Consider the following 19,189-nt stretch of genomic DNA (forward strand, 5'->3'; position numbering starts at 1 on the left):
GCCCGCTGTGACGCAGTTCCGGGCGCAAACGGAAGGCGTCTTGTGGAGTAGAAGGCTAAGTCGCCATTTTCGGCATCAGCACGAGGAGTGACCTGCAGGACTCCACATGCGGCACGCGCTCACAAGCATCTACTGACAGACGATCAATTCACTACCCACTTGCCTATATCCTGTGGCCTTGCTGTAAGTAGGATTCCGGTTTTAAAACACCGGAACCTGAACCTGCTCGTCACCAGTGTGCTGGATTTTACTGTGTTCATTAAAACCGTTAATATTAGTCAGCCTATTGTTTAGTGTTGTTTAAGTGTTGTTTGTGTTTGTCTGTGTATGTCCATATGTGTTAAGTTTTAACCAACTGTGTTACACTATGATTTTGTTCTCTTGTCTTCCCTGCATGGCATATCACTTTTGCTGCTGAGGAATCTGCTGTCCACTGGACTAGATCACCATCTATTGGATATTTCAAGCCATCCATTGGACTTTTTATACCATCTAATTGGACTCTAAGGCGCCGGTCTGTATCTGTTTCTCAGGGAACATAATGTCTATCACTGATTATAATAACATGAGCCCTGACATAACGGACCTCTGTGGCTCTGGCCCTAAGTCCTTTGTAGTTTACAAAATTCTCCTCTCTTTTAAGGCTTTACACTCTTCTGCCCCTCCTTACATCTCAGCCCTAATTCCAGCCCTAATGCTCACCTCTTGCGTTCTGCTGAAGGATGTCTTCTTTCCACCCTTTTTATATCTAAAGTGCTCTCTCCCGCCTAAAACATTTCTCACTCACTGCCCCACACATTTACAATGTCCTTCGCCTCAATATAGAGCAAGCACCATGTCTCTCCCCATTTAAGGCCCATCTTAAAACACACCTCTTTAATATAGGATTTGAGTAGCTCCAAAGTACTCACTCGTTGCATAAGCATTTACAGTACCACAACATTTTCCTACTGTCTGTAAGTTCTCCCTACTTACCACTTAGACTGTAAGCTAAGTACGAACTCCCTTTCCTGATGTTTACTTTTAGGTCTGTAGTGATTATTCCCATTATGTCTCATATTATTTTGTCACGCTTATTAATACTGTGAAGCGCTATGTACAGCAGTACATAGCTGGTGCTATACAAATAAAGATATGCATACATCCATTCATGCATTACTTTTTAATGCACTTCAATTATGGGTGAAGATTTCACTTTTGGCTACATGCCAGTGGGTGCACATACCATGCAAAATCAGCTTTATACACTTGTCTTGCCTTTCTTTGGGCATAACATAGTTACTAAAGACAGAGAACTTTCAGGGGACGGGTGTTTAAAAATACAGTAAAAACATTGCACATACTGTACTGTATAACCAAAAATATAAACAATCAAACTTCCCATTAGCTGTTGTAATGTGTTTATAATACCACCATGCTTACTCTTACCCTCTGAAATCTATGGATACATAGTCACATGTATATAACGTTTTTTTTTAAAGTTTTTCCAAAGGCATTAATATTAATGAAAATGTTTCATTGACAATCAAGAGTGGAGAACTGTGGATGTATGTAAGCTGATCAAAGCACTGTCTTATCACACAGAGCACATAGCTATTGAGTTACAATATCTCTCTTCACTGGCATCTGATGAAAGATGTTAAAGATGCAGTCATTATGATCATTAACTGTGTGATTCATATCTGATAGACATTTATAATAGTTTTCAGACCAGTACAGCCCGTGGTGCCTTTTTTCTTTTAAACATCTTTAATAAGAAAGCATTTCTCAGCTGTCAGCACTGATCTACTTTGGAAATTTGTTTAGACCAACATATAGTTCATAAAGCAAAGAGATCCTTTGATTAAATATTTGCTTAATAATGTCTTCTTCAGTCCTTAATAGTGTTAAGGGAATCGGAACGGCATAATATGGTGTTTTGTTAATAAGATGTGAAACCTCTAATTCAGAACACACAATCGAGTATTATGGCCCCTTTTGGGAAGTATTTAACATAACTTTTTGTCTTTGTGATTAATGGATTCTAGGGAAGGTAAAGGTTTGTTGGGTATGAGAAGAGGAGGTTTTTCTGAACTGTCTTTCAGGCTTGTTAGCCTTCAAAGGCTTTTAAGGTCAGCTGTGGTGAGGCATCATATCCATTATATTTTACCTTTGTCTTTCTCCTCACATCCAGTCGCTCCCAGCAAGAAACCTTTCCACTTCCTTATCTGCCAGTTAGATACGGAAGAAAAAATGTCTGCCTCACTTAATATATTGATATATTGCAGTCCCTTTTAGCTGAGCAGTGCATTGACCAGCATCAACTGATTGAAGGAATAGGCCACGAGAATGCTTACTGTCAATTTAAATTGTTTGAAATGCTGATGTTCAAAAAGTCTTTTAACTATGTCAGACCTGTAGAGCATTGAAGGTTGTATGGACCTTTTTTTTGGACCACCAAAAAGATAATATTAAAGTACACTTCATTGTAACTTACATGGAAGAGTAACTGTAATCAAAGTATAATAATTGGAAAATGTGGCAAGTAATCAAATGTTGCCATATAATGTTGTGTGCTGTTTGCTTCTTTTACTTTTTCCATAGTATTTCACGTCTGAAAGTGAAAATTAAAAAGAACAGTGAAAATGTTTCCTACACACTCGACTTGAATTCATACTGAAATTTTCCTCACTGTTAGGCCTTTCAGAAACTTTCTAACATTTGCACGCTGAAAAGTTTGACTTGAGTATCAAGCACAAGATTTCACTAAGGCCCGTACTAAAGTGGGTGCGCGCGGCAGTTATAGTTGGCTATTGTTACAATATTAATAAAGAATGTATTCTCACAGCATGTCTTTTTTTATTTTTAATATACACACACACACACACACACACACAGCCTCCCTAGTGACACACAAACACACAGTGACACACACACAGTGACGCACACACACACAGTACCTTCCAAGCCTGTCGCTCACAGCAGCACGGACCGTACACACAAAAAGTGTGCGTCACGTGCACGAGCAGCAGTCTGTGCCACTCATGTTTAAAAAAAACAAACCAAACACATTCTAATGTGCCCTGAAGTAGGTGGGCTCTGGAGCCAACCCATGGTCTCCTGACCTCCAGAGCCCCTCCACCCCTCCCCTTTTTTTTTTTGTAATATAGATATTTTCTGGTGTTTGTGCAGTGGACACCATATGACCACCGGGGTCATCGTTGCTCCGACAGTCAAAAAAAAAGACTTAACATGATTGAGAAATGCCATTCCATTTTTCTATTGGTGACTGTGGCACCATATTTGTTGGTTTTACGTACTGGAATCTGGAACAAAATATCTTGGGGACTGCAGAACGACTCTTGGAGAACTCGCCACTGTAGATAAAATAATAAGAAAAAAATACTTAATATTGGGCAATTGGTGCTTTAAATGTTGAAATGTAGCAGACACAGTTACTGTGCATTCTGCTACCCTTCTTGCTTAGATTACCCAGCTATTCACCTTACTTGATACTATTGAGGTCTCCTGCATCTACTACTCCACTAACAATGTGCGCTTCTTAAAACAAAAATTCATGTCTAACATCTTAAACAGCACATTGGTGATTGAGTCTATCTGTCTATCTATCTATCTATCTATCTATCTATCTATCTATCTATCTATCTATCTATCTATCTATCTATCTATCTATCTATCTATCTATCTATCACAGATCATCCCTTATTATTTCAAAGTTTTTCAGAAACAAATTCTGATGGTTCAAACACAATTGGTCATTTTGGGCAAAATATAACTAAATCAATGACTCCTTCAAATGTACTATTGCCAGATCCCTCAATTTTCTTCTCCATTCTGTTCTCATTTCCCTCTTCTCCACTTCCAACACATTTTAATTATTTATCTATTTATGTTTTCTATTCTTTATGGGCCACTGGCTTCTTGGATACCCAACAAACTAGTATATCTTTTTAGTCCATCTCCCTATACCTTTCTTGCCCAAACTCTGTTTAGCCTCTTTCTATTATCTGATTTTAACCCCCCCCCCCCTGGTTTAACCAGTTTATCACCAAATACTGTTTTAGATGGAGGGTAAAGCAGTATCCCCTAGGTTATGTAATAATTCCTGGATTTGTTATCAAGTGCCTACTTAATATTCTCACAATGTAAAGGTTAAAAAAAAAAAAAAAAAAGTCGCAAAAAGAGTGTCACAAAAAAAAGTTGTGGATTTTAGTAGTAAGACAAAGTTACTGTAACACATATGGGGAAATATAAAAAATGGTTGTGAAATAATTACCATTACATTGTACATGACGTCCTGCATTAATGCACTCTGGCGCACGTGCAGCCTACTGCCGAAATTGTATCATGAAAAACTATTTTAGTACATGTAAAGTACATGATTGTTGGTGTATCTATCAATAAAGACCGCTGAGTTCTTTTCACGTACTCATCGTAGACTAATTAGAACAGACACTCCAGCATACCCAGCGTCAATTCTTATCCCACTAGATTCTTTGTGCTAAGGTTTTCAGGCACATCATCCCTTTGAGGTGATTTTGAATTGATCACAAACACATAGCGTGGGAGAGAAAGAACTGTATTCAGTATTAGAGAGAGACGAATTGGAAACACAGTAGTAGTCAAGAATAAGTATGTGAAAACATCTACAAATGAATATATTAAGTTAATTTGAAAACGTACAACTACAAAAACTTGGTCTGTACTAAAGACGGAGTTTATCCATAGGTTAAATCTGTTGTAACGGTTTGTATGATAACTTGCGCATTTTTTATTAGTCAATTGAGTCACATGAATTTTAATTATATGTTTTTTTTGGGGGGGAGGAGGAGGGGGCGTGTTGTAAACTTTTATACATGATTTGGGCTTCTTTAAATCTCTATACACCAACAAAAACACAGGTTGCAATTGATGCTTGAAAATCAGTACAGTAAGGATGTTGTGGTAATTTGGCTTCCATTTATGTTTGTGATTCATTCATAAGTAGCACTTTGAATTTTTATTTGTACATGCTACTAATTTTAGTTAAAGTAGAAGTGCTAATTATTTTTTTTTACTATTATTGCCTAAAGAACTACTGCTGTGGTTCACCAAGACAAAGTTACACATTTAGCATCTCATGTGCTGTTGCCTTTCTTAAAGGGGCAGTTCCGCCTATGTGTTTTTGTTTTTTTTATAGGTGGGAAGTAGGGTGTCTCCGGAGCTGAACCTTGTTATTTCAGCTCCGGGGACTCTGCGCGCCCAGAGATACTTACCTCTGTTGATGCTGCCGGTAGCATGCCTGGCTGGGTGAACAATGTTGATTACATTTTGTAATTTAATATAATTAAAAACTATATTTGATGTTTCTACTTTGTTATGATATGAAAAGGAAGCTAGATTGCAAGACATTTGTGGCCTCATGCAGTAAGCAGCAATAAGCCCCTTATCGCCAGCTTCTCGCCAAAAAAGCCTACTGCGATTCAGTATGCCCTGATAAGCTGGCGATAAGAGCAAAAATCGCTGGTTTTTCCGTGGAAAAAACAAAACAAAAACTGCCGGCCGCTCTGCGATAAGCCATTTTTCGCCGCTCATCGCCAGCTTTTCTAACTCACTGAATTCTAGTAGCCCTGACCAGCTTATCGCAGCTGATCACTGCTCTAGAATGGGGAATTTCTCTCCAAATCGTCCTGCCACAAAAAGTTGTCAAGAAGGTGGGGAGAAGGGGCGACGAGACGAGAAGCCCCGATCAGTATCTCGCAGCTATTCCCCACTCAAAAATTGAGAATTTATCTCCAAAACGCCTCGCCAAACAAAGTTGGCAAGTTGGTGGGGGGAAACTTGCGAGAAGTGCTGAGACAGGTCTTAGAAAAAAAATGCATGTTTCCAGCATGGACCAATGGGTTCCATGGCTGGTCCCTGGGGGTCCGGGGTTGTCCCCACGTGTGTCTGAGGGCCCTTGGGTGGTTCCCACGGGTGTCTTGGGCCCTCGGGTGGTCCCTGTGGTGCCCCCTGTTCTTCCCTGCAGGTGTCCCCCGTGGGTCCACAGGTGGTACCGTGGGCGTCCGGGCATCCTCAGGTGATCCCCATGGGTCCCCGCAGGCCTGTGGTACCAATTCTGTATGTCAAAAAATAAAACATGGCCTACATTTCAATAAATACAGCACCCCCCCACCACCACCACCAAACACATACAGTACAGTAATGGGCAAAATAACTATTAACCAGATATGGATAATAGATTATTTGCCTATTATTAATTACAACATTACCAAGCATAAATAAAGTAAATAAAAACCGTTCTACTTACCCCTGCCAATATGAAGGGCGTCCTCGTCCGCTTACTGCAGGTCCCTGTCCTCCGTTGCCAGAAAGCATACATAATAAATACATTATAATGGCCCCTAGCCCCTTAATCACCTTAGCGGTTAATAACCGCTATAGTAATTAAGGGGTTAATCTACCCTGCCCCACTACCCACCCGGGAGGCCTAACCTCCCACCCCGGATCCACTATACCCACCCTGTACCCATTGAGTGTCATAGTGGTACATCATACCCATATAATAATATGGGCATGATAAGCCACTATAGCACTCAATGGGCACCTAGTCAAAATACATTAATGCACAAAAGACACAATAATAAAACATTTCAAAACACCGAAACACCCTAATTCACTAAATAAAAACACTAGCCAACAAATGCAATTAATACATACATGGCCCCTAACCCCTTCATCAACTTAGCGGTTAGTTACCGCTACAGTAATTAAGGGGTTAACCCACCCTCCACCGCTGACCACCTACCCTACCTGGGGACACCACCCCTGCTACCCATTGATTGGCACAGTGTTAAAGCATGCCCATATAATATGGGCATGCTTTAACACTATACCAATAAATTGGAAAGCGAAAAAAAAACAGGCCCAAAATAAAGCACAGTATTACATAGAAAATCCATTAAAAATGCCCCAATTTTGGGGGGGATTGGCATGGTGGCTCTCCCATGCCCTGTGGGCATGAGCTGCCACTATGTCAGGCAACATACACCCTGCCAATCTTAAATTCAAGCCTCTAATAAAAAACACAATCAATTTTAATCTTAAAAATGCAAAAAAAACAAAAAACAATTGATTGGCATGGTGGCACTCTCATGCCCTGTGGGCATGAACTGCCAATATGCCAGGCAACATGCATTATATTTCAGTAAATTTAATGTGGTTTTTATTTTATGCATGTTTTTATTTTTCACAGGTTGTCCATTAACTGGCATAGTGGCAGCTCATGCCCACAGGGCATGGGTGTGCCACCTTGCCAATCAATGTGTTTTGTGGCCTTTTTATATTTCAGTAAATGTAATGGGTTTTTATTTTATGCATGTTTTTATTTTTTCCAGGTTGTCCATTGCCTGGCATAGTGGCAACTCATGCCCACCGGCATGGGATTGCCACCTTGCCAATCAATTGAAATTTTGGCCTTTTTTGTGTTTTAGATTGAATGTGTTTTAAATTGGCAGGATGCATGTTGCCTGGCATAGTGGAAGCTCATGCCCACAGGGCAGGGGAGTGCCACCATGCCAATCTATTGTTTTTGGGGGCATTTTAAAATACAAATGCAATGTGTTTTGTTTTTTAAAGGCTTGTTTTTGAGATTGAGAGGATGCATGCTGCCTGGCATGGTGGTAGCTCATGCCCACAGGGCATTGGAGTGCCACCTTGCCAATCAAGGTTTTTTTGGGCCTTTTTGTATTTTAAATTGATTGTAGTTTTTGTTAGGGTTGTTTTGGTGACTGGCAGGTTGTACCATATATTGCCTGTCATGGTGGCAGCTCATGCCCACAGGGCATGGGAGTGCCACCTTGCCAATCAATGTTTTTTTGACCTTTTTTGTGTTTTAAATTGAATGTGTTTTTTATTAGAGGCTTGTTTTTAAGATTGGCAGGGTGCATGTTGACTTGCATAGTGGCAGCTCATGCCCACAGGGCATAAGAGTGCCACCATGCCAATCAAATTTTTTATTTTTTTTGCCATTTTTACTGGGATTTTATTTTCTATGTAATACTGTGTTTTATTTTGGGCCTGTTTTTTTTAACTTTCCCATTTATTGCTATAGTGTTAATGCATGCTCATATTATATGGGCATGCTTTAACACAGTGCCAATTAATGGGTAGCGGGGGTGGTATCCCCGGGTAGGGTAGATGGTCAGTGGTGGAGGGTGGGTTAACCCCTTAATTACTGTAGTGGTAACTAACCGCTAAGTTGATTAAGGGATTAGGGGCCATTAGATTGTATTTTTTTATTGTGCTGTTGCTGTTAATGCCCACGGAGGACAAGGACGGTCATGAGGATGAGGACAGCCTTCATTCTGGGGTAAGTGCCTGTTTAATTTACTTTATGCTGTTGATTTATGTTTTATTTGAAATGGGCAAATGCACTATTATCCATATCTGGATAATAATAATTTTGCCCATTACTGTACTGTATTATTGGGGGGGGGGGGGAGAGGAGGTGTATTTATTTGAAGGTACTGTACAGGCATACCCCACATTATTGTACACAATGGGACCGGAGCATGTATGTAAAGTGAAAATGTACTTAAAGTGAAGCACTACCTTTTTCCCACTTATCGATGCATGTACTGAACTGCAATCGTCATATACGTGCATAACTGATGTAAATAACGCATTTGTAGCAGGCTCAATAGTCTCCCCGCTTGCGCACACCTTCGGTACAAGTAGGGAGCCGGTATTGCTGTTCAGGACGTGCTGACTGGCGCATGCGTGAGCTGACGTTTGCCTATTGAGCAAGATGTACTTACTCGCGGGTGTACTTAAAGTGAGTGTCCTTAAACCGGGGTATGCTTGTATTGCATTTTTTTTTATGCTCAGGATTGATACTACAGGCCAGCAACATGGAGGCCCCCGGACACCCGTGGGGTCCACCTGGAGGCCACTGGACAACCGCGGGAACCACCCGATAAATAATTTAAATTCCCGATAAATCATTTTTATTTATAGTGTGTGTGAGCAGGGGGTCTCCTGAACTGGACAAAGTTGATTTCAGCCTCTGGGACCCCGTACTTCCCGAGATACAGGCCCCAGTATGGGGTGCCTGTATCCCTCTGCTTTGTTTAGATCCCATGTGGATTTTAACATGGTGGGGATACCGGCACCCCATACCGGGGCCTGGAACTCGGGAAGTACCCAGAGGCTGAAATCAACTTTGTCCAGTTCACGCACACTATAAATAAAAATAAAATGTAAGCAGCTTCTTACCATTGTAGCTATCTGCTAAGGTAATGATTTTTTATTGGGGGGGAAGAGGGGGTGTTTGATACTATTGTGTGGGAGCAGGGTATCTCCTGAGCTGAACAAAGTTGATTTCAGCCTCGGGGACCTCCTACTTCCCGAGATACAGGCCCCATTATGGGATATCTCCTTCAATGTGAAAATCCCACAGTCACATGACCCACAGGATTTTTATATGGCGGAGATACCGGCACCCCATAACGGGGTCTGTATATTTGGAAGTAGGGGGTCCCCGGTCCTAAAATTAATGTGGTTCAGCTCCGGATACCCCCTGCTACAATACTGTAGTGTTAGATTTTAAATAAAAAACCCGCGATCGCCTGTTAGAGGCGCACAGTTAGAGTAGACCCCAGTAGGATTAACACAGCAGGGACCCCTGCTGTGTTAATCCGATGGGCCAATCGTCTGCTGAGGCAAATTTTGAGAGAATTTCGGGCAAATCTCAAAAAACGATTCAGTAAACGATTGAATAATGGCCGCTGCATCTGTATACGAGAAAATATGGACGATGCTCACTAGGAGGACTAAGGCCCTCCAACAAGCTTCCAATGAGCAGTCGTCGGCTTCAGTATTTCTGATTCATGGTAAGACTCTGGAGAATGTTGAGCATTTTCCATTCCATCCCTCACAGAAATCTCACATTGACAAATACATTGAACATCACCTCACATGCTAGTGCAGCCTTCAGTCACCTGAGGAACAGCTGTTCAAAGGTCGCAAGAAGCTTATGGTTTATCAGGCAGTGGTGATCCCCATCATACCTAATGAAGATGTTGACAACATACGGGAGAAACCTCAAGTTGCTGGAAAAGAACCACCAACACTGCCAACGAAAGATCCTTTAAATACAGTCGGAAGACAGACACATCAACATTGGCGTCCTCTCGCAAGCTAACACCTTATGCATTGAAGAAATGATCCTCCAACATCAACTTCGCTGGGTCATCTGGATGCCTGACTCCAAACTTCCGGAACAAGTTTTTATTCTCCCTATTTAGTCATGGCATAGGCTCAAGAGGAGGGCAGAGAAAGTGTTTCCAGGATGTCCTCAAAGCTAAGATGAAGAAGTGCAACATCAAAGCGTGGGAGACTATTACCCAGGGCTGCCCCAGACAGAGCAACACTGATGTGAGAATCTCAAGATTTCTAAATTCTACGACAAAAGGAGGTAGAAACGCCATGATTGGCAGAATCAATACATAGTAGACTGAATTAACAATTTACGACCACCGGTAAACTCTTCTGCAACTCGGGCACTGGATCAGCCACATCAGTTCTCTACAAACACACAAATGAGATAATAATGGAACACAATCAGCCACAACTGTGAGGGATTTCCAAAGAAGAGAACCCCCTATACCAAGCAGTATCCACTTTAAACACTGATAATGTTTCAGTTCTGAAAACGGCATGAAGGAATTTGATTGTTTGAATATTGGCAAAGCACGTCCCGAATGCAACAATAATTTTAAAGATGCAAAGCACAGTTTATCACAAATTGTTTTAAGAAGTACAGTAAAACAGAAAAGCCAGTGCTTGGGAAAGAAACCATTTTTTAAATATATGAAAAAGTATTAAAAAAAACTTTAGTAGAAAGATAATATTTCAGGAATGATTTGTCAAAAATATTTATCATTTACTAATTTAAGAAAATAAATGGAAGAGAACATTGTAGGTTTCATTTTTCTTTTGTTGTGCATTTTTATTCTGATCATCTACCCAGCAAGCATATTGTTAGCTAAATACAGTGCAGAAGGAGAAATTGATTATAGTAATTAAATGTGATGGTTGCGATCCAGATGGTATAAATGCTGAGCAGATGTGTACTGATGTTAGCACTCTTTAAGATTAGTGTGTATCAAAGCAGCAAACCGAAAACCAACCAGCCACTACAAAATGGGTCATAATTCACTTGTTAACAGGACTGTCATTTTTGCTTTGCATATCTCAGCATGCATTCATATGTAAGAAACCATAAGGCAGCTAAAAGTGGTGCTTTGATCCAGCCCAGCATGTTGCAGATGCATTCTTTTGGTCTTTATGTGAAGTTTTTGAATTCTCAGATCTCTCCTCTCTTTTTCGCACTTTTCTCAGGAACATGAACATTAGACTAGAAGAATGTGCCTCTCTTTGACATAGTCATGTTGTGCTTTCTTGATGATGTTAGGGCAGTGTTTTCCACCCCTCGGTTACACATTGTAAATGTGATGCTTATCTTATTTGCAGGTGAGCGCCCCTACCAGTGTCCTTACTGTGACAAGGCTTTCAGCAAGAATGACGGATTAAAGATGCATATTCGAACACACACAAGGGTAAGAAATGATCAACTCACGAAAAATCAAGTTGCACTAAAGAAGTCTGATCCTCTGTTTCATTGTATGTGAGGGAGAACATTTGTGCTGGCCCGCTATTATCAAATGTTCAGGTGCTCAAGTAAAGCATAGCCTAATTTGTGCTGTAAATTATTTACAAATGTTACGGGGCTATTTTCTCTTTTTTCCCGGGTGGAAATGGTGAGAAGAGCGAAACAAACATTTACAGTATGTGGGCCAAAGGCAAGCATGTCTTGAAGGTGTTGCATAGCATAGTACCACGCATAGAGTATTTACAAAGCAGTGCAGACATACTGGTCCCATGGTCCACCTAGTTTCTCTGTATAATATCTTGCATTGAAGTATGGAGTTTTTCTTTGTAACCAACACTCACTATGATGTGTGTAGTCTTTTACACAATTCCTCCCTGAAAAATTCACGCTTCGGTTCCCTTTAATTTGAATCTGGTTAAGATTACAATCAAACAAGCAGTGCAACGAAATGCAGTGTCTGAAAAATAGGTCACAGCAGGCCTAGACACGGAACCCCACTGAATTCGTTTTTTTACCGTCAACTATCAATTATCCATTGCAACGTGTTTTTTTTACGTTTTTAAAACTGGAGCTATGTAAAGCTAAAAAAAAAAATCAACTTTGAATTTGAACACTATGTACCTAAGTATAGTATTGTGTTTTTTCATTCTTAATTTTCCTTTTAATATTAATAATAATAATAATAATAATCAAGATAGTATACAGTATATTGTTTTTTGGAGATGTATTGAGAACAGTAAGGATGACCGTGAAGATAATCAGTTGTAAGGCACTGTAGGGGCCAATAATGATTTCTGAGTAAGAATTATCCCCATAAAAGCTTTCATGTCTGAAATATCCAACTGGGAAGTCATGAGCAAAAACTTATGTGATTTAAATAAATAAATAGTGTTGATGGACTTTTAGCTACTTAACCTGAAAAATTAATTCCCTGTCAATATCTGTGGCACAGCAGGGTATTTGGCTGACATTTTTTCTACACTCACTTGCTACGGTACTACAATTTGTACTACAAAATTCAATCACTTTACCAACGCACTCCTCTGATTTTATGTTTGCAGTTGTCCGGATTTTAGAAAGTATTTGAGTTATAAAGACTTTTGATGCAGATTATAGAGAGAGAAAAAATGAATAGAGGGGCAGAATTTAATGCAGCCCATCATGTAACTCTTCAAATCATAGCACTCTTCAAATAACAGGTGGATGCAAATAGCGTAAAATGGAGCAGACAGAAGATTGACACGCTTTCTTTTCTTTGGGTCTGTTTTGCTCCAAATTGACTTCTACAGGTTCCCTATGTTATATAAACACAATGCTTTTACATAGAAGTGGTGATAATTGTTCATTTAAAACTTGAGAGGGATGGTCTATATTCTGATTTCCCTGGTGCAAAACTAAGACAAGGATACTGTACCAAATGTTATCAGGGAAAAATGATTTCGCTATTTTAAACCAAGTTCTGTGATAAATGTGGTTACGATTATTTGCAGCTGGGAGATTTTTGATACACCACGCCTGGAAATACAGAAGTTGAAAACCGCTGTTGTAAAACCAACAAAAAAGCAATAGAATCATCAAAGAATTGTAGAAAGTTATGCATCACTGGTTTGATTACATGGGATATAAATGTATCCTGTAGTTTGTACTAAACCAGCTAACGTTGTTTTTTAATGATCCAATGAAAACATTTAGTAGAATGCATAAAACACACATACATTTTCTTTAATTATTTAATAGAAAATGAAAGTTCAAATAAGTCAGTAAAACAGAAACCATTTGGCCAGATGCACCAAGCTGTGTTAAATTAGGGCAAATAACGTTAGGTTACCTAAAATAGGCATGGACCTTATCGTCCCAGAGTATAACTCAAATCCATTAAGCTAATAATATCCAAAAATAGTGGCCGTAGTATCTCTCATTTAGTATAGGGTTAACATTAGGTTAATTTACCACTACCTTAAGTTAGCTTCAATTTATTTATTTTGTTCTATTATCGAACTACAGTGTACATAAAATGAGTCCCTGGCCAGAGAAGCTTGCAATTGTAATTGTAGTGTCTGGGAAACAGGAATAAAATAATTTGTTTAAGTTCTTTAATAGAACTAGCAATAGAATAGCAATGGAATTAAAACTGAATTCTTCAAGTGCTGGTACCAATTTACAAATTGTATATGCTCTTCTGGCTGTTAGTTTGTGCAATAAAGTAGTTTTCTTTTTATTATGTAATCTTTTTATTGTATGTTACATTTTGATCACCTTTTTTTGTTGTCGTTGATATGAAATGCAAATCAGTGATGAATGTATTTTTACAAATATTAAATTGATACCTCTTCTATACATGTAGCATTGCCAGGTGTACAGTATTGAACCGGACTGTCCTGTATTTGGACACACAGTCCAGTAAAAAATTAGAGGTAATACTGGACATGTACCTCTGGACATGTGACCTGACCGGCTAGGGGGGCCGCGGGATTTCCCTGAGCTGGGAGAAAGCAGGGTGGTTGCTAGGGGCAGGGCAGCTACCTCCATCCTGATTTGGCTGCATTACCCAACAGCACCTATCAGGAGGAGGTATCAGGAGCCTGGAGTTAGGGCCAAGGAGAGAAGTAAACCGCATCGAGCGGATAGGGGTGTGTGTGTGTGTGTGTGTGTGTGTGTGTGTGTGTGTGTGTGTGTGTGTGTGTCTCGAGCGCATCGCACCTTTAACCATTGTGTCCACTATTTTTGGAGAAGCCACCTGGCAACCCTATATACATGGTATAAGGGCATTTTTACGCTTTAGATAGGGTTGCCTCTCATTGGCACACAGCACCTGCAGCACAATATTCCGTATGGACTCAGCAAAAGGCACACAGGTTATGCCTGCTCCCACCTTCTAGGAGCGACAGGCCAGGCCCACCTGCACCGTAGTCCTCCCTGTGCCGTAGGCCCGCCACACTTGTACTCGCTCTCCACCCATCTACTTATTTACTTTCTGTGACAATAGGTTCTTTTTTTTTTTACTTCAAGTGCCTGTACATCTCTGATTTACAGTGTCAATCACAGCATTTAAACCATAGTACATTTTACTTCTATTAGTTAACTTTGGAAAGGACAGCTCCCTCAGGTTCAGCATGGCAGATATCATTGCGAAGCCTAGGGATTGTTAGTTTAAGGGTTCAAACTGTGTAAAAATGTATATCTCAATCTATTTGTTGTCAGTTACGTGCATATTAGATGTGAGGTTTGAATTAATTCAGTCAGTACTTCTTTATATGATGTCTTTTTAGGTTTTTGACAGACAGTTTATTTTTTCTTCAATGAAAAGTGTTAAATTAGTACTTTGTGATGGAATAAGTAAATGTTCATAATATGTCAGTGCTTTTTAGGTGTTGATTTGAAAAGTATATTTAATTGGACATTTTAATTCATGTCAATTTGTACTGAGAGATATTTTCGAGTATGTTTTGGGATTAAAAACAGATTAACAATGCAGTGGACAGAGTCAACAAATGCTTATTTGCATGTCTAAAATGCAATCTTGCTGGGGGCTTACATTTTCCAAGTGCAGGAACCCACCATACAGTAGATGCTAGACATACAGTATCAGCTCATTAAAATATTTTGCACAAATTCAACCTTATCAGTCCCATTTTACTGAGCAAGTAGCAGTTGGCTTCAAAACACATGATAGGCACATATATCTGTACTGAAAGCGGTTAAATGACACTAAGCCAAGAATAAGCTGACTTTAATAAAAGTAATATTCAAAATAGTTTTTTTGTAATGTTTTGGCATATGAAGAATAGATAATTACAAGTATAGTGAAAAATATGGTTTGCACCAACCTCTAATTCTTGTAACATTTGCTGCGCACACTAATGAGAATTAACCTATCCAGGGGGAACTGGTTAGGATAATGTTTAAGGTGTGTACAGTACATTGAAGCAGTGTTCTAAAGACACATATCAATACATTTTAATTTGTGCTTAAGACACTAATCTTGCTTTTGCTTGGACACCCTATTACATCAGTCAATATACATGTGGGTTATCTATAGTGGCCTTAAGAGCTTTCATTTATTACAACCTTCGCTAAAACACATTTGTCCTCATTTTAAGTTGATTTCCTAATGCAGCATTTGTTTGTCAAGCATTCGCCTTTTGTTACAACCATTAAACAGTTCTTTCGTCAGCATCATATCATAAATTGATCTGCTGTTGAAAACCCAAAGAATTGCAAAAGCTTGAAGCTCTTTGATTTTAGTTAACTCAGTTACTTTATCACTCGCCATCATAAAAGTCAACATGGACCTTTATTCCTAACAACTATCTGCCAGAAGAAAGAAGTAGACATTTGAATGACATTCAAAAGTGCAGCATGTTCCAAATCAACACAGGTGGTTACATGAATTTAAATCCCTCCTTCCCGCCTGTGCTGTCCACAAACCCCCTTGCTTTTTAGTACATGAATTAATAATCTGTTGTTTGTACTTTTTGTCCTGCATTGAATTACTGTTGAGAGTATCTGCAAGATCTCTTTGATTGCAAATTAAATAAAGGTACCTCTCTAGTTAATCTGACTACTTTGTATAAAATCTCTTTTTTTGCATTGAAACAGAGCTTAAAAAAATTGAGCATTTAATTGAAAAAACAAAATGGTAAGGTGTGGCTTGGAACCTGGAGAAGGTGGACGTAATGAACTAGAGCTCCTCATTAGACGGACCCTAATCTTTAGCCATCATAAGATTTTAATGCCCGAAAACAATAAAAATGTATAATACCAGAAGACAAATGATAATATCATACTGATCCCACAAAAAATCTCAACCCAGACCAGCCTATTATGTGCAGAGTTTGGTTTTGGGACCTAACAAATACTAACCACGAGGTCGGCCTTGAGGTCTAGACACAGATTTACCCCCCCCCCCCCCCCCGCAACCCCTCATATCGTCCAAACCACGCCGTGCGGATCTGCAAAGTCTAAACCATAAGCAGAAAAGGCAGCGGTCTGGGAAAAATACACCCTCCACTCAGACTAAAAAGGCCCAGCCTAGGTCGTTGTTCGCCCCCCCCCTGCCACCCCAAAAGGGAAAAATAAAAAGCCTCACGTGTCTGCCGGGATACCCTGCATAGCAGCCTAACGTCCCTGGTTACCTCCCAAGTTCCTGCTGTGTAGGAGAAGTCATCCACCTGGGTCTCCGGTAGGTGTCGAGGCCTACTAACAAAATAGAACAGTGCAACACGTGACTGAAAGAGTGGAGAGCGGGTGGCTGGTCCCACGAGAAGAGGTTGCAGCCACTGAAAGAGTGGCCATGTGGCTGATGGGTATCGGAGTCCACACATCCACGGCGTGTTGATGCCAGGCACGGTCGGCAGACTCTGGGTCCCCAGAGCTCCGTGGGGCCTGCCAGGAGGAACCAGGAGGCGTGTGGTCAGTCCTTGTGGTGCGCCTCCAGGTCTGGTGCACAAACAGGCCCCGCCAAACGCATTTCATCCCGCACAACCAGACCATTCCAAGATGGCAGCCAAGACTGCTTTAGTATGCCGTGAGGAGGAGAGCAGAGTGCATAGGGAATCACCACTAACAGGCCAGACAGGTACCTGGGAGAGTGGGACGAACGGGGTGACAGGAGCCCCCGGACAACTATCACTGAGATACTCAACCACCCACAGGATTGCAGGCGGAGGAAGAGACTGGGTGGGGGTCGGAAAGAGACTACAAAAAGACTCCTTCCCCCCTCAGACCTGATAAACAGGACTTAAAGAGGCCTCCCAGGCTGCTATAAATAAAAAAATAAAAAGACAAACAAAAACGCAATCAAAATTGCCAACAGTAGAGATCTGTTACCCTCCTTATGTTCTCCATTGTCCCAACATAAAACATTAAAGACATTTCATTTCTATCACTACCACTATATACAACCTGAAAGTCACAGTTCAGCCTAAAATGGAAGCCTGATGTAGACTACCATGTCACAGTGAACAAAATAGACACAGATCCTGGGGCGCATGTGAGGCGCAGGGCACTATGGCTGTCTGACACTATAGCTCTGCTTCAGACTATCGTGCCAAACACACTTTATGCCGTAACTGGGCATATTCACCCAACAAGAACAGGAAAGATTAATGCATAAAAACCCTGAAGATGCCCCTTAAAGTGGGAAAGAAGACAAGGCTGAACCTGAACAAGTTAGGCGCCGGCAATATGCCGACTGTGCGTACCCGCAAGATGGCGGATCCCCACTTGAGGGGCCATGTCCTGACATGACGGAAGGTCAGATTATGCTCCTTTCATTAAAAGAAAGCAGAAAAAGTAGCACTACTCACTATCCTAAAATAATTAAATAAACAAAAAAAAGCAAGTGTAAATACAACACAAATGTGTAAATAGAGGAAGATTAAAGAGTTCAATATAGGTATACTTAAGTTCAGCAGCCAGAGTCAAGGAGGGCGTTCCACGACCCTCCAAATGTGAGCAGAGAAGAAAAAAGGACACTTTTTCTTTCTTTCTTTTTTTCTTCTCTGCTTTCATTAAAAGAAGACTTAGCAAATCTTTATAAAAATCGGAAGGCGGAATATCCTCATCTTTAGGGCAGTTCATATTGCAGGGAAATCAATTAACTTTTCAAACTTTGAAATCTTTGACCAAATAGTAAACAAATGGGGGTTGCCAGATGTCGATCTCATGGCAACAGGCAGCAATAGGAAACTAACAGTATTAAGCTCCCGATTCAGAGACAAGAAGGCAACCTACCTGGAAGCTATGCAAATTTCGTGGAATTTCCATCTCCTATTTATTCCTCTTTTACCGGTGATTCAGAGGGCCCTCACCAGGATCGCCATGGAGAAGGTGAAAGCCATCGTAATAGTTCCATTTTGGTGAAGAAGATACTGCTTTACAGACCTTGTAAGAGTGTAACAGACGCTCCCTGGAAGCTCCCCATTCTTCCAAATCTTAATTTTCGGGGCCCATTCAGACATTCCAATGTGACTCTGCTAGCTTTAAAAGCCTGGAGAGCAAGAGGCAGCATTTGGGAATAACGAGCTTTTCACAGCAAGTGATTAAAACCTTATTAGTAGGCACCAGATCACAATCAACATCAAGAATATACTACAGACTGTATCCCATTCCATAAATGGTGTGTATCGCAAGCATTAGATCCAGCAACAATTTAAATTCATAATATATTAAATTTCCTGCAACATGGATAAGGTAAGGTTCCGAGTCTGAATTCCTTTAAAATCCATGTATCAGTAGCACTGGGTATATTCTTTGAAATGTCACTTGCAATTCAGAAGTAAATCAAAGGCTTCATAAATTCAGTGGGAAAACTGAGGCCCAGAATACGGTCTCTGGTTCCGGCTAGGGATCTTAATCTAGTGCTGGAAGAACTAGTTAATGTTCCCTTTGAACCCCTGCTACTGTATACTAAAATATGCAGCTCTGCAGGATAAAGCTTTAAGCTCAACAATTCTTCTGGCCGAGGTAATGGCAGTCAGAAAAACTCTTAGCCATTTGTCTGATAAATGTACAGTACATAAGGACAAAATTGTC

General features: G+C 40.3%; 1 protein-coding gene across 2 annotated transcripts in view; it reads left to right on the forward strand.

Annotated features, from left to right (window-relative positions):
* PRDM5 (PR/SET domain 5) overlaps nucleotides 1-19,189 on the forward strand; it is a 191,684-nt gene that overhangs the window by 124,490 nt on the left and 48,005 nt on the right. For both annotated transcript variants that reach the window (XM_075616179.1, XM_075616189.1), the window contains one exon: nucleotides 11,515-11,600. In XM_075616179.1, the coding sequence (XP_075472294.1) occupies nucleotides 11,515-11,600 (86 nt within the window). The remainder of the gene's footprint in view (nucleotides 1-11,514; nucleotides 11,601-19,189) is intronic.

This window comes from Ascaphus truei, chromosome 1 (assembly GCF_040206685.1).
Source record: "Ascaphus truei isolate aAscTru1 chromosome 1, aAscTru1.hap1, whole genome shotgun sequence".
In the NCBI taxonomy this organism is placed as follows: domain Eukaryota; kingdom Metazoa; phylum Chordata; class Amphibia; order Anura; family Ascaphidae; genus Ascaphus; species Ascaphus truei.